The 14,552-nt window shown below is 39.3% G+C and overlaps 2 protein-coding genes across 2 annotated transcripts; one reads left to right on the forward strand and one right to left on the reverse strand.

Annotated features, from left to right (window-relative positions):
- Positions 1-601: 601 nt before the first annotated feature.
- On the reverse strand, positions 602-4,477 carry uxt (ubiquitously-expressed, prefoldin-like chaperone). The gene is made up of 7 exons (XM_036534156.1): positions 4,280-4,477; positions 3,787-3,902; positions 3,292-3,373; positions 3,036-3,103; positions 2,821-2,928; positions 1,836-1,899; positions 602-1,358 (listed from the first exon to the last, which is right to left on the reverse strand). The coding sequence occupies exons 2-7, from the start codon at positions 3,867-3,869 to the stop codon at positions 1,296-1,298; spliced, it is 468 nt and encodes a 155-aa protein (XP_036390049.1). The 5' UTR covers positions 3,870-3,902; positions 4,280-4,477; the 3' UTR covers positions 602-1,295.
- Positions 4,478-6,821: 2,344 nt separating this feature from the next.
- Positions 6,822-10,221, forward strand: zgc:86609 (TMCO1/EMC3 family protein). The gene is made up of 8 exons (XM_036533974.1): positions 6,822-7,254; positions 7,334-7,391; positions 7,501-7,594; positions 7,690-7,794; positions 8,096-8,177; positions 8,418-8,497; positions 8,873-8,955; positions 10,043-10,221. The coding sequence occupies exons 1-8, from the start codon at positions 7,100-7,102 to the stop codon at positions 10,169-10,171; spliced, it is 786 nt and encodes a 261-aa protein (XP_036389867.1). The 5' UTR covers positions 6,822-7,099; the 3' UTR covers positions 10,172-10,221.
- The last annotated feature ends 4,331 nt before the right edge of the window (positions 10,222-14,552 follow it).

Below are 14,552 nucleotides of genomic sequence, written 5' to 3' on the forward strand. Positions count from 1 at the left end.
AAACATTTGACATACATGTATTGTGTTTGTAGACAATAAGCAGAGGGCTGGGCATTCTTTAAGGAAATGGCATATGCACAAAAGGCGGTCTCACACTGGTGAAAGGCTGGTCATGTGACCTGCTTCTTATTTTACTCACATTTTGATTGTCATCTTGAATACCCTATTTTTAATTTAACGGCTTGATATTCAGCTAACTAGCTACTATGTGAATGAAAGTGGAACAGCAAAGCAAAAGAGACTACCATTTCTCTGAATGCTGCAGACCAAACAATACAGGAGAATATTATAATCTGTCAACTTGAGACAGCTCTTCCACTTAGACAGGTAACTGCTAGTATAATAGATCAGGTACTCATCATTTTTTATCAAATTAGCCAGCAGATGAAATGTTAGTTACTTGCTGTGACACCACTGTGACAGTCATGTTGAAAAAAGAGTAGACATCTGACATCTTTTCACAGCTGACTGCACCTCAAGATCATGCATGGAAAGAGTTTACTTTTCAGACTGATCCAAGTCTGCAGGGGCCATCAACAGAGCAGTGTCACTTTTGGAAATGGCCAACTAGAGATAATTGGAAATAGTAGCTAGAGCGGTTTTGTTTCATTATCATGAACAATAGTCTACACAAAGTCTTATAGCTGCCCCTTGAATAACTATTCCTCTGAACTCGTTTAAGTTACACCTCATAAGAGCAATACACTTGATTTTTGTAAGTTTTTTCTTCCTCAGTTGAGGCATAAGTGAAACAGAAATTGTTAGCTCATATTAAACAGGTAGTTAAAGTTTATTTAGATGGGCTGCATTCTGATAAAGAAAAAAATGTTCTCCTTCAGAAATACATAAGCAATGACTGTGACCAGCAACATGGAATGAACTGTGACTCCAAATATGACTAGGTGCATAGTTTTTTTTAATTCTTATATTCACACTATTCTATGCTTTGAAATTCTACTTGCCGTAATCCGTTCTCATCTTCATCAAATCAACTTAACAACAGTACTCAGTATTGTGGAGAAATGAGAATAAATATCCACACTAGTCATGTCAAATAAAGAAACATGATGCCAGATATGTCTGAAAACCTGTTGCCCAGTTTACTCAGAAGGGTGTCTTGGAAAAAAACATTCAACCTGCCTTCAAGGCAAGTTCGCTTCAGCTCCCATTTCTCTGTGCAAAAATATCATGTTTAAAACTTACAGAGTGAGATATGAACCTGATATGTTACAACCATGTAGAAGAACAATACAAAGGCCATCTTCTTGAACTCAGAGAAGGTCTAAATGTATGATTTACAACACCTCTCTCCTCATTTCTTCTGGCAGATCTTTCAGACCCTGAAGCTCTCTTAAGCCCTGTTAAAAGACATTCATTGAATAAACACAAAGAAGTCAATAATCAACCCCACGTACAATTCTTTCATGCACTAAAATATAAACTGAGTACCATAAATTATTGTCTTCTTATACATTTGGAATTCTGAGTTATTTAGTCAACTACACTCATAACCATCTACACTCAACATCATTTCAAAAAAAGAATAGGCTTTCAGCAAATGTAAATTATGAGTGAAATGGTGTTGGTAAAATGTGCATACCTAGTGTCTCCTATGTGTCTCCACAGGTGCACAAGTTAATTTTAAAGTGTTATTAGTCGTTGTTATTCGTGCCTCAACTTTCAGGGAGGCTACTAGTTAAAGACAGCAAATTCAAAAAACACTATACATTTATACAAAAGTGGAATCTGATTTAATTAAATCATAGGGGCTAAAATATTTGAATATTTTCTCATAATGGCAGAATTATTAAAAGGACACCTAAACTGCTACCTACCTCCAATACCATGCGAATATTGGCTTTGATTTTTGCTGAGTCTTTGGTCAATGCTTCCGTATATCTAAAAATACAAGTGAAGATGGATCAGGGTTACCAAAAAGTTCAAAATCAGGTGTACGGATTTAAGTTTAATGTTCACAAAACCAACATCAAATGATATAACATTTAAACATTTGCACATTTCAGATTAATCCAGCAAAACAGTGTGAATAATTTTTTTTTCCACAGGTAGAAGCAGGGTTATCTGCTAAGAGGGGTCATCAAGCTATCATTCAAAACTTTCAAATACCACAGGTTGTGCTTAAACTGGACATTTCTGGAACAGTTACTTCTATGAAATCCTCAGACAGAATAAATGCAGAACATGAATTCATGAATTCTAATAAACAATGAAAGGCTCCAATCACAGCAATGTTATTTATTAAAAAACATATTTAAATTCTGCATGTCAAATTGTCACTTGTACCAAATTAACACTAAATTATTGGACAAAAAAATGAATGTCAAACACTTGCAGCGGTCAGCATGGGTTGTGCTGTTCATCTAACAATATATTCTTATCATTTACAAATTCATCAAAATAATCTAGAAGATAACATGCTGTGGTTTGCTCTGTAGTTGCTCTGAATAACCACAAGGACAATGCAACTGATTTAACTAAGATGCTGTGTGACAGTAATGTAGCAAAAAAGCAATCTTTTGTAGATCCACGATCAAAAAAAAATTACTGTAAAGACACCGTTGCGGCAACAACAAGGCAATCACAATTACAGTACTAGTGGTCAAACCGCTGTTAAGTCATTTTGTGAATTTCACCTTACTTCAACTACTTGTATCAGTGCTCAAAAACTACACAGAAACTCTGAAAAATTTTATATAAATAGTATTATTGACCTCACCATAACACAAACATTCAATGGAAAGGAAGCAAAGAAAACCATGGCAATAAATACCATTTGACCACTGACACGACAACACTTACGTGGTCAGCTGGGTTGTTTTCTTCTCAATGAACTTCAGAGCCTCTGGCAGTGTGAGCTCCACGTAAAAGCCATAGCCAATAGCAACAAAGATCTTGGACGAGTCTTCCCTGATGAAAATAAACAAGGCACGCAGTTCCATTTTCGGGTGAATCACTCACAACTTCAATGACAGTATGACTAGCGTCAGGACATTGCCTCCGTTTGAATCACTTACACGTGAGCTTGTACATAGAAATTACACCCCAGGTCTACTTCAGTTTTGAGCTCCTTGCTTCCAGATTCCTGAAAGAGGGTGAGGGGATGTCAGAGCACAAACATAAATATAAATATGAATCATCTTATTGCATGAATCTAGATTCAGAAAGCACCAAGTTTCACCATCAAAATTCTAGCCGTTTTGCAGACTATAAAAACTTCAGAAACAGACACCTTGCATGAATTATACACGCATGTTAATCAGAGGGTTCTACCTGTAGGCTTTCAATGACGTTCTTTAGCTGCAGATACTGAGAAATCTTCTCATAAACAGCGTCTCTCTGCTCCAACACTCTCCTGTCAAAACACCCACTGTAAGCCAAAACTCACAACAGATTTTATTCAAAATAAACTTTGTTACTTAAGTACAAGATTCCTGCTGCTGGGATTAAACATGCAAAAACGTTGTTTGCTAATATGACCAGACAAACATTTCTGAGAAAGCTGATTACCCTGAAGTTTGCGACAGACATACCTAGTAAAATAGCGTACCTAAAATCCACATTAATCTTATAATCAGCATGGTAATTTAAGTCTGAAGACCTGAAAGGAAAGATTTGAACAATCTAGATAGTGATAAATACCACGAGATAAATAATTATAACTAATTACAACCACAGAGACAGTGTAGAGACCCAGCAATAAACGTAGAGAATTATGTCATAAAGTTACAAAGAGCAGTAGCTACATAGTTGAGTAACGCTACTTACTGTAAATCTCGCCTCAACACCTCGTTGATAAACGTTTCGTACTGCAGCACCTTCTCATCAATGTTGGGATTTCCTGACGTCATGGTGTTGTTGCCTCATTCGTACACGTAGTCTAACTGAACATGGGAAAATGAAAGACATGTTTTTATACCCAGGGACAAACAAAACATATCCATAACACAGATTTACAATAGATTGTAACCTGCAATAATAGCCCTATTCCTTTCAAGCTATTTCATAAAAAAAATCCTCAGACTAGTGGCCTTAAAATCAGCCACCCAAATTTACTGTTGGTAGCAATGAGCGTCTGCACTGTACAGTTAAGCTCCAGTATTTCTGGTATTCTGGTCACCTGTACCAAAGCACCTAATGTTACTATAGCTGGCTTTATTTGGGTACAGCTGGTTATCTGGCTGGTATCGTGCTTTTATCTATGAACATACTTAAGCTTTTGGATAAGTTAGTACCTAAGCACAACAAAGTCAGAAATTACCTAGTTAGCAAACGTTGGCTATTCAGTTTAGTCATCTCTCTATCAGCTAACTATGATGGGCTGCATTTCAGTTGTGGACAAAATGCACCCTGGTGATGGCATACTAAACCTCTGGCGATTTCAAAGCGCACCACTCGGCTATTCTAAGATACATTACTGGCTATCGTTAGCTACCTAGCCAACTCTTGCTAGCCAACACATTTAGCTAGCTATTTTCAATGCGAAGTCAGATCAGCTAATTAGCAAACAAGCAAGCCCCCGCCTTGCGTGCAAATAAGTTACGACTGCATTCTTTTTTTCGGTAAAAACAGACAGAAAGAACAACCAGCTAACCTTAGCTGCCATGAAATTTATACAGCAGGAAGAAAACTACACACATGCTCAAGTGACATCGTACGCGCTGTGTTGCTGTGCGTGCGGGCCTTTGAACCGCTCAAGAATGAGTGTTTTCATTGGTCATCTCAGAAATTATGGCGTTTTCCTTTAGCAAATTTCATTGGTCGTCCCACTGTAATTTCTGGAGTTTCATAGGTTCCGGGAGGCACTCTGATTACGACGAGGAGGTCGAATTAATTTTAGATAAAACGCATTTTGCGTTCTTCTGTGTCCCCAAATTTTCTCTGACATAAGTGTAGCAAATTAACATGTTGCCTACTGTGGACACCTCCGTCCAGTTTTGAGTCGTTCCAGATTGTGTTAGTGTAACGTGCGATTTTTTTTTATTTCCACCGAGCTCCAAACAGAATCGAGTTTCTTTGGTGGTAGGAACAGAAGGAAATGACACATGAAGCGCCTTCTGTTCCAGTGCAGAGGAAGAAAACTGCGGAGATCTCTGTGCAAGGACGAATTAACGCGAGTCATAGGCGGCGCTGTCCTGATTTTCACCCATGGAGCATTGCCATGTCGCACGGTTAAATCACCATCAATCAGTGATTTACTTTGAGATGGTATACTTTTCTAAAATATAATAATGCCGTGTGGCCTAAACATATCCAGGTACATTTGCACTTTTTTCTTGCAAAACGTGAGTGCTGAAGCTGGGTTAGACGATGCACATTTAAAATTATACGCATAATTATTTAAACGCACATGTTGCATTTACAAATTAAAAGGATTTCTCTCTAAAATGATGTACTTCGTATTTGCTTCCTCACCACCGTCAAATGACAAGGATGGTGTGCGGGTTGTTAATGTGCTGTTAGTAGTGCATTAAACTGCAATAATACAGTGCTGTACTGTATGGGGTCGGACTAAAGATAATGTACCATGACGTTACGCCTTGTCGTCAACGCGCAGCATGCGCAGTTTCTAAAAATAATTTGCTGTTTTTATTAATGAGCATCAAAGAAAATGATACTGCTTAGTCGCCACTAATGTAGTTATTTCTGAGAATAATTATATTATTCTCTATTCATATAACCTTTTATCGCGTTTTTTTTCATATAATTATTTCTGGAACTGAAATATACCGTACACAAAATTCCAAAAACACTAATGGTTAGACAGGTCCGGACATCCAGACTCTGGGATGGTATGGTGGTGAATATCAATATTCCTTTGCCTATGCTGTGCAAAAATTGGGAATATTGCACATACCCAGAATGAATGTAGCAAGGCAGAGACTGGGTTGGTTTTGGCTGGAAAACAAAGATGTGGGCTGCCAAATATAGTTTGGTGGTCAGAAGAGTGGTATCATTTCACATTTCTCTTAGGTTTGTCAAAAATCCGTACGTTGACTGGATCTATTAAGTCAGTTTTTTTTTATCACTTCATATAGATGAGTCTCGAGACCCCATATGAAGTATCCCTCTCTTAAATGTGCAGATTCTAGAAAGTTTGAGTGATGGTTTATGACTTTACACTCCAAAAATAATGGCTGTTGTGTCATCCTTGCAGTGGGGCTCAGGTTGAAATTATCCTCTCTGTCATCTTATTTAGCCAAGAATTTTTATCACCTTTATATTGATTTAGATTTAGGTATTTCTGTTAATTTTCATTGGGTTTCTGATTAAATATGGGGGTGAACGAGCATGGCATGGTTTATTTGATGGCTGAAAAAGCTATGGGCTAGTGCTACTGATGCAGATTTTTCAGTAAAACGGGTCTAGTGAACGCTCGTATTGCACCAGAGTTTGTAATTAAGTGGCAACCACTATGGATATACGAAGGTGAAAGACATACTTTAATATGGGACACAAAGATATATGTTGGGTGAGGGATTCTCTAGAAAACGCTGATCTTGAAAAACGTGGAAACTTGGAAAACATCCCGATGCTTCAAGTGTTGCAAGTCCTGCTCCGTAAACAGCAGTAAGTTTTTGTTTGAATACACTTGAGCATGGCCTAGATGAAACGGAAGAACATGAACATGTTTTATCATGCTGAGTCTTGTTTTATTTCGGCACATTAGCAATAGTAATATAGTAATAGCAAATAGTAATGGAATTGCTGTAGTATGATAGGGAGTATAATATAATACTTCTATATTAATACTAATAATTATAATAATTTCTTCTCGATGTCCGTTTTTATTTGCCATATTTTCTACTTCACACTCCAGGACAGTAGATGGCAGTATGTCACTTGTAACATACTTTACAACAGGCAAACCGACGCAAAAAGAAGAAGATGAAGAAGACGAGTCAGGCATTTACTTAAAGCGCGTGTTGGTCCTAGAATGACATTGTGGTAACAGCCATGTACTTTGGGCAGCTGTATAAGTTGCATAGTTTTATCTAATAAAATCGGTTAAACTGTGTCGCTAGTAAGTTAACTAGAATTGCATAGGGATTAACGACGTATTTCCAAGTTTGCGGGAAAAATGGCTGGACCGGAGTTACTCCTGGACTCCAGTATCCGAATGTGGGTCGTCCTGCCCATAGTGTTCATAACGTTCTTCGTGGGAGTCATTCGGCACTATGTTACTCAACTCCTGCACAGTGACAAGAAAGTGGAACTCGAACAGGTGTCCGACAGGTAAGTGTAGCATTCCCTTTCTCCCGTCATGGCTGCCAGTTACACGGTTCAGTGCTCAGTTCTTCAACTATTTTTGCAGCCAAGTCTTGCTGCGGAGCCGCACGTTGAGAGAGAACGGAAAATACCTTCCCAAACAGGTAGGTAGCTGCTTTAGTCAGCCATTCCAAGGTATTATTTTTTATTTAAAGACAGTGCATGTATGTCTTTGTTTCTGCAACATAATTTGGCCACAACTCCTCGTTTCAGTCTTTTGCCATGCGAAAACACTACTTTAACAACACAGAAACTGGTTTCTTCAAGAAAGTCAAGAGGAAAGTCATCCCTAAAAACCCGATGACCGGTGAGTAAAAAAAAATCCCCTCTAAGAATAATTATCAAGGTGTTTGTAAATCATCAGCTTGAAATTTAAGAGTTCTGTGCTTCTCTTCTTTTCAGACACCAGCATGGTGACTGACATGATGAAGGGAAATCTGACCAATGTGCTTCCCATGATTTTAATCGGCGGCTGGATAAACTGGGCCTTTTCCGGATTTGTTACCAGTAAGACCTTATTTTAGGGAGCAGTGCAAATACTCCAGGTGCACATTTAGGACTTCTGTGGGATGTATTTCAGTTAGTTCTAAGATGTTAAAAAACAACAACAACCATGAACTCAGTTGCCTTTAAGACTGGTTATTCCTTGCAGTTTGGATTAAAAATATTAGGCCATGAAAATTTCTCCACCCCACTTTAAATGTAAATTGGCTTACCTTACTGTACAAAAGTACTGTCATTATCCAGAGGAGCAGTGTTTCTGAGCTGCACAATTGATTGATTCTGTTTTTGACTTCTTTTCACACAGCCAAGGTTCCCTTTCCACTGACTTTGAGGTTTAAACCCATGCTTCAGAGAGGAATAGAGCTACTGTCTCTTGATGCTTCCTGGTACAGTATTTAAAATATTAATACGCATGTCACTAGAAACAATTGATCTGTAATATATGAAGTAATATATAGTTGCTGTGATAATATAATTGCTGACGGTTAAATGAAATAATTTCTTTAATGTTTGTATCTGGCCTCTCCTTTTACTACAGCCCATTTACAAGAGCAAAGTTTCTGTGTGATTAGTTTGGTCAGTTGACATCGTGAATGGACTTGCATTTTATTTATAATTTTTTTTAGGGTGAGTTCAGCCTCTTGGTATTTTCTCAACGTTTTTGGACTTCGCAGTATGTACAACCTTATCCTGGGTCAGGACAATGGTAAGGAACTCTCATGTTGTCATGTCTTTCTGGTGATAGATTAATGATGGCATATGAAGTACTGCAGTAGCTGGAAGATGGGCTCATTAGAGGTAGAATAAGAAAGGTGTATTGAAATGGGTAGGGAAAACTGAAGGGGAAATTTCATGCATTTTCCTTGTCAGTTCCCAAAGAGCATAATCTTTCAGTATTTAATGCATTTTAATAAGCATATGTGTGTACTACTGATTTATATATTGTTTTATTGATAAATACCTGAAAACATTTGTACCACCCGCACCATTAAAAAAGTGGACAAAAATAGTTGAAGAGCTCTGGTGTATGGTAATCAGAGATGTGTCACTTTTTTGCCATGCATTGGCACTTCCTGTTCAGCTGCTGATCAGTCACGGATCATGCAGGAGCACATGACTGGGGCTGCCATGGCCATGCCACCCGATCCCAACAAGGCCTTCAAGGTAAGAGGTTCCAGATACAGGGAAAATGTATTTCATCACATCTGCCTTTAAATACAGAACATTTATTCATCATGTCTGCCGTGGACTTCATTCATTTCAAATGCATCGTGTGATGTGAACTGTATATATTGCATACATGTTTGCCTCATACATCAGCCTCTACATCCAAAATTAGGGTGTCAGAGTAAAATATTCTTGTAATGAAATTACCACATGAAATAGAAACATTCGTTAATGTACAGTGTATGGAATAACTAGTGCCAAGGTATTTCATCCAAATGTTATCTACCTGTATTAACATGTTTCTCAGTTTTACTCAGGCTGATATACAATATATATGATAACAACTTTGAAATATGAAGAATATTGTGGCTTCAGTTTAATAAAATATTGTTTTAGAAGAAACTAGAGTAACAATGGAAGTCGCGTTCAGTTCAGCGCATTATATTACATATCACTGAGCAGCAGAATTCCACTGGTGCATTGGGAGTAGCTGAAATTATTGTAGGAGATGTGCCTTCTACAGAAGGTGGGAGTTAGAGGTGGCAGTGGTGATGCTGACGGGCACTTCATAGTTCTAGAAAAGAGAGGCATGAGGAGAAGTCAGACTGTGGACAGGCATCAGCATAATGGTAGACCTGGTGTGAAGCGTGAAGAGGGGTTTTGGAATGAGCCAGTGAAGTGGAGTAACATGTTAGACATCAGCAGGGGAGAGGATGAGTCAAGCAGTAGATTTCTGTATGTTTAACTTGATAGCAGGAAGAGTAAGACACTGACTCCACAGAATTACAGTAATTAAGCTGTGTACTTAAGAGAGCCCAGACAAGCACTTGTCCAGCATGTGGACAAGAACACACACAGTGTGAAGATTCTCTCAGCAGTGGCAGGAGATAATGAAGGTATTTAGAGAAGTGGAGTATGCTTTTTGCGCTAACCGGAAACGTGCTGTTGTGTGTGAAACGTTCACATGTTTACAAGGTGTGTTCTCAGGACACTGATAATGGGTGAGGGGCACATGCAGAGGAGATCTGAAGCACACTCTGTCACCTCTGTGGTATAGCTCAGGGAGCTCTCTGTGTTTTTACAGAGTGAATGGGAAGCACTGGAGATTGTGGAGCATCAGTGGGCCTTGGAGAACGTGGAGGAGGAGCTCATGTCCCGTGACCTCAATTTCGGCGGGTTCTTCAGCCGTGAGCTCAAAACCACTATGTTTTGACAGAAAATGCTGGAAAAAGGTTACAGCCTGAATGGCTCTGCTGCCCCGCCCCCCCCCCTCCCTTTTTCCCTGCAGTTTAACTTTTTCTGAGTGATCATTTTTGTTTTTTTGTTTTTTTTACACTGATTGTCAAAAATCTGCCTTTCTGTCTTAATTTCCAGGATAGTGTTTTGGCAGTTATATCCATTTAAATTTCCCTGGTGTCTGTTCATCCAAATCTTGCCTCTAACTGAGCTGCCTCTCCACCTCATCTGATATGTGGCCGTGCTCGCTCAAAATGGCCGACAGGTATTACCCCAGTAGATGCCAGACATCTGTAGTGTTTGAGGTGACTTACCTCTCAATTTAAAGACTTTTAAGATCTCTCAAAGAGGATTAAAAACACGGTGTACAACAGTTAATTGCAGTAAAATTGAGTTGTCAATGCTTTTTAGCTCATCGTCACTTGTTTTCAAATGAAAGATTGATCAATCTGTTTCTATTCCTGTTCGATATGAGCTGCTCACTCTCTGCATTTTCATCACATATATATGTATTTTTTAAAGTTGACCTGCCCTGTATTAGTCCACAGACACTACGGTCCTGTTGGGTTGGTTAGGTCTGTCTGTTCAGCCAGGCAGTTACCCTCCTCAATGTATTTGATTGAATGAAGCAGTTTTGCTCCCTTCCCAGGTTGGAGTTGTTCAGAGGGCTGTAAAACCATCAACACATTTCCTCCTGCATTCTTGCTGCCTGCTTTGAGTGCTAGTTGCCACTGTCATCAAAAACCAGTGGTTTTATTGTATTTGTGCCTTTTGAATGTAGAATTGCAAAGAATGGGATTTTCAGCCCTATTTCGGGGCCACGCTGTATGCTGGGTTTCATTCTAACTGCTTTTAAGGTTTGAGTTGTTAATTGAAAACTGATCTGCATTTTAAGTTGCAATATATAATCTGTCTTGTATGAAATAACTAGTTGGAAGTGTGTCAGTACTAGTAAAAAGATCAAAGGAGTTTATTTCACGTACTTTTAACATCTGAGCCTTGAACAAATTTTGAACTGCTCAGTGAAGTCTCAGTGAAGTGTTCATTCTTCATTTAATTGCCCTGGGCTGTACCTGATGATTAAACACCTAAATAACATTTGTCCATTAAGTTAAATGCCACTACTGTTTTTAGGGACGTAAATGAAGACAAAAGTTAATTACTTTGTATCTGTTAAAACAAATAACCTGCAAACCACATACCTCTTTCAAAAGCCTAATCGATGCCAATCAAGTGATTTCAATTACAGATGTGCGTTTTCAATTAACAGACAAATCAAACCTAGCCCATCAAGGGATTGGCTGGAATGAAAAGCAGTATTCTCGGTGTGTGCCTGCGGGGATCAGGGTTGAGAAGCACTAGCTTAGCACACGGGGAGAAGCACAGCTGATAGGCCATTTAAATAGTGTTGGCTGGACAGTACCAGCTGGGAGGGGATCTCGCCACAATACTCCCAAAATGCCCCATGCCAGCCAGTTTTGTGTGTCGTTTCCCTCGTTTCTTAAACCTTTGAGAGGTCACTCACAATTATTGGTTGCTTGGTGTATTATCTCAAGAGGCCATTTCTTTCCTCTGCAGGTACTGTCTGGAGGAAGATATAGCATAGATGTTTAACAAGCATAAACATGTTGGAACAAAATGTTTTGATATATGGATTAGTGCAGTAAAGAGCTATGTGTGGGTATTGGAAGTATTAATGTTTTTCAATTTGCCTGTCTGAATGCCTGTTGAAGAGATTCTAGAATAAATGCAACAGAGTATTTATTGAAAAAAAAAAACTGTTTGGTCTTTACTTTCTTGGTCTACTTTGGCATTTCTTAGGGCAAAGAGTCTGATTCCTTACAGCACATATGCAGCAGCAGCAGGCCTTCCTGGGAACCTTTCAGCTGAGAATTGCAGTGATGCGAATTTGACACCTGGTATTAAAGAACTGATTTTGTCATACAGCACAAAGGGTGATTTTGTGAAGCATATTGCCTGTAGCAAGCTCAAATGTCCCTCTTTACACCTACAGTAACCTTTGTTGAAGCTCTAAAGGCTGTCCGATGACAATCTGATGTTTTCAGAGCAAGAGGCATCTCCTTTCCCTCATGTGTCCAAATAGGCATCAGTTGTACTGAAGGTAAACGCACCCATTTATGTCCATGCTGAAACAAGGGACTAAACGAAACGGCTTTAAGAAGACCGCTGTAGAGCAAATTTAAACATAATTCAGATCTTTTTTTAAATAGCATTTTATTTACATTGTCTTACAGCATGCAAGAAAAATAACTCCCTCTACATTTTAACTGAAAATTGGCAAATTTATGAAAATTCAATGTATTTGCTTATATACACACATGTATTAACATAGGTTACATATATTTGGTGTCTTACATGTATTTAACAGCACTGCCTTCTATGAAAGTCAAAAAGTGAATTACATTAAAATAGAGGATAGTGTAAGTTCAGAATTACGTTCTGAGTTTCTGTATGGATTTCAAGATGCACAGTAATCCAGAAAATTCACATTTCATGTTAGGTAAGGTATGAACTGTGTAAATGAATGTACAGAATGAATAGGTTAATAACTGGAACGGTGGGTTTCACATTTGGCCGTTGCAACCTGACACTTGGTGATTTGTACATGGCTACTATATTAACATGTTTTAATATCTGAGGTGGAAGAAATATAGCTGCACGTTTTGTTAAAGCTTTGGTAGCATGTCCACATCGCAGGAATAAAAACCTGTGCTTGAAAATAAAATGGAATTAAAAAACAGCAATGACCAAATGTGAGGTTTTCAATACTCTGCTGACACAGCTGGTCCATGCATTTCAAATCTAAATGAGCATTCTCTGACTTTTTATACTGCACTGTACGACAGCCTGCTCGGACTTAGTCTACATACTTACATAAATCCGTTCCTCCTACATTTTAATCAAATAATAGGGAATGACTCTATCCATAGCTAGATTTTTCAATAAGGTGCACTTGTGTTTAACAATTTTAATGGCACTACCATCTTAACTGTCTTCTATGCTAGGTGAAAATGCATGCATACCATAATCATGTTCTTCTAGTTCCTTTTATATCAAGGATATAAAAGGTAGATGATCAACATCATACTTATTGCACATTGTGATCAAATGGACACCAACAAGCAGAGTGATTGCTGGGTAATATTCCACTGGAACAGAACTTAAGACACAGTGCCATTCCCCCCCTGACAAGTCCCACAAAAACCAGCCCTGGGGATCACCTGCATCTTTGTTCCCTGTTGCATATGTGACCAGTCTGATATGATAAACCCCATAAGAGGCAGCGATTGATGCAAGTACAACAGAGCTGGTGCTTCCGGTAAGCTCTGGCAAATTCCATCTTCGGTTAGTGGAAGTGAAAACATCACAACGTTGGGCACAAAAAAAAGAAAATCAAATTTATTAGCTGCCTGCATGGAACCAGTATGCTCTTTAGGTCTTGGCCTTGACTGGCTTGTGGACACGAATGCAGCCCTCTGAAAAAAGCTGGTGTAGATGGGTAAAAAGAGGCAGATGAAAGAGGCCAGGGCTGCCATACCTCATGCCAGTCACCAGCTCACAGAGAACTCCCAAAAACCTGCAGCGGCAATCAAAACAACATCCAGTAATCCGGTTAATGATCTCCCTGGTTACCGTTCTGGAAAACAAAACCAGGTTTCGTATATGTATATAAAATGTGGTTTGTACATATAGGCAATTCAAATGAGGGAGGTACAGAGATTATTGCTACAGACTGGAAAAATGAGCAGACTACATGGGTGAAGACTGAAGCGCTGTGGAAGGTCTGCCATGGCTTGGGTTCAGCACAGGTCTGCTGTAACACCCGCCCCAGAGCAGAGAGGGCCCAGGACATAGCTGTCCACTGCAGCCCCGCGGTACCTCCAGTCGCCTGGAGGGGGCCCTGTTGCCTGTGCTCACAATGCCACCAGCCTCAGCAGAAGTTTGTGAAGATTCATCTCCTTATCGAATATCGAAAGAAATTTTGGATTTACGAAGTAAAAGCTGACATTGGTGAAACGGTGGCATGGCCGTTAGACTTGCTTAAACACAAAATACTTGAGCGTGAAGTTTTTTTTTCCCCCCACACCAAGACTGAATGTAAGTAGAAAATGGGGGTGAGCTTCAGAACATCTCCTCTTTCTGATCCTCTGACCACAAAATGATGATGGTGATACTGAGGGAAGAAGACTGCGCTGTGCTCCATGGGAGAGCGTGTCGGGGTTCTGAGTCTGTGAGACGAGCAGCTCAGAGGACAGCGTGTGCACTACAGCAGCTCCTGTCTCTCGGAGGGCGCCCCTGCATCAGCTGACAGTGTCGTGGCAGAGTGTAGAGCTGCA

The sequence above is a fragment of the Megalops cyprinoides genome, chromosome 7 (genome assembly GCF_013368585.1).
Source record: "Megalops cyprinoides isolate fMegCyp1 chromosome 7, fMegCyp1.pri, whole genome shotgun sequence".
NCBI lineage: Eukaryota > Metazoa > Chordata > Actinopteri > Elopiformes > Megalopidae > Megalops > Megalops cyprinoides.

What these genes read in the sequence shown, in the direction of transcription:
- uxt (XM_036534156.1), bottom strand. Translation starts at nt 3,869, where the DNA reads ATGACGTCAGGAAATCCCAACATTGATGAGAAGGTGCTGCAGTACGAA. An exon ending in ACGTCATTGAAAGCCTACAG is followed by an intron (nt 3,104 to 3,291) that starts GTAGAACCCTCT and finishes ACCCTCTTTCAG; the next exon opens with GAATCTGGAAGCAAGGAGCT. An exon ending in AAAACAACCCAGCTGACCAC is followed by an intron (nt 1,900 to 2,820) that starts GTAAGTGTTGTC and finishes TTGTATTTTTAG; the next exon opens with ATATACGGAAGCATTGACCA.
- zgc:86609 (XM_036533974.1), top strand. Translation starts at nt 7,100, where the DNA reads ATGGCTGGACCGGAGTTACTCCTGGACTCCAGTATCCGAATGTGGGTC. An exon ending in GAAAATACCTTCCCAAACAG is followed by an intron (nt 7,392 to 7,500) that starts GTAGGTAGCTGC and finishes TCCTCGTTTCAG; the next exon opens with TCTTTTGCCATGCGAAAACA. An exon ending in ATCCCAACAAGGCCTTCAAG is followed by an intron (nt 8,956 to 10,042) that starts GTAAGAGGTTCC and finishes GTGTTTTTACAG; the next exon opens with AGTGAATGGGAAGCACTGGA.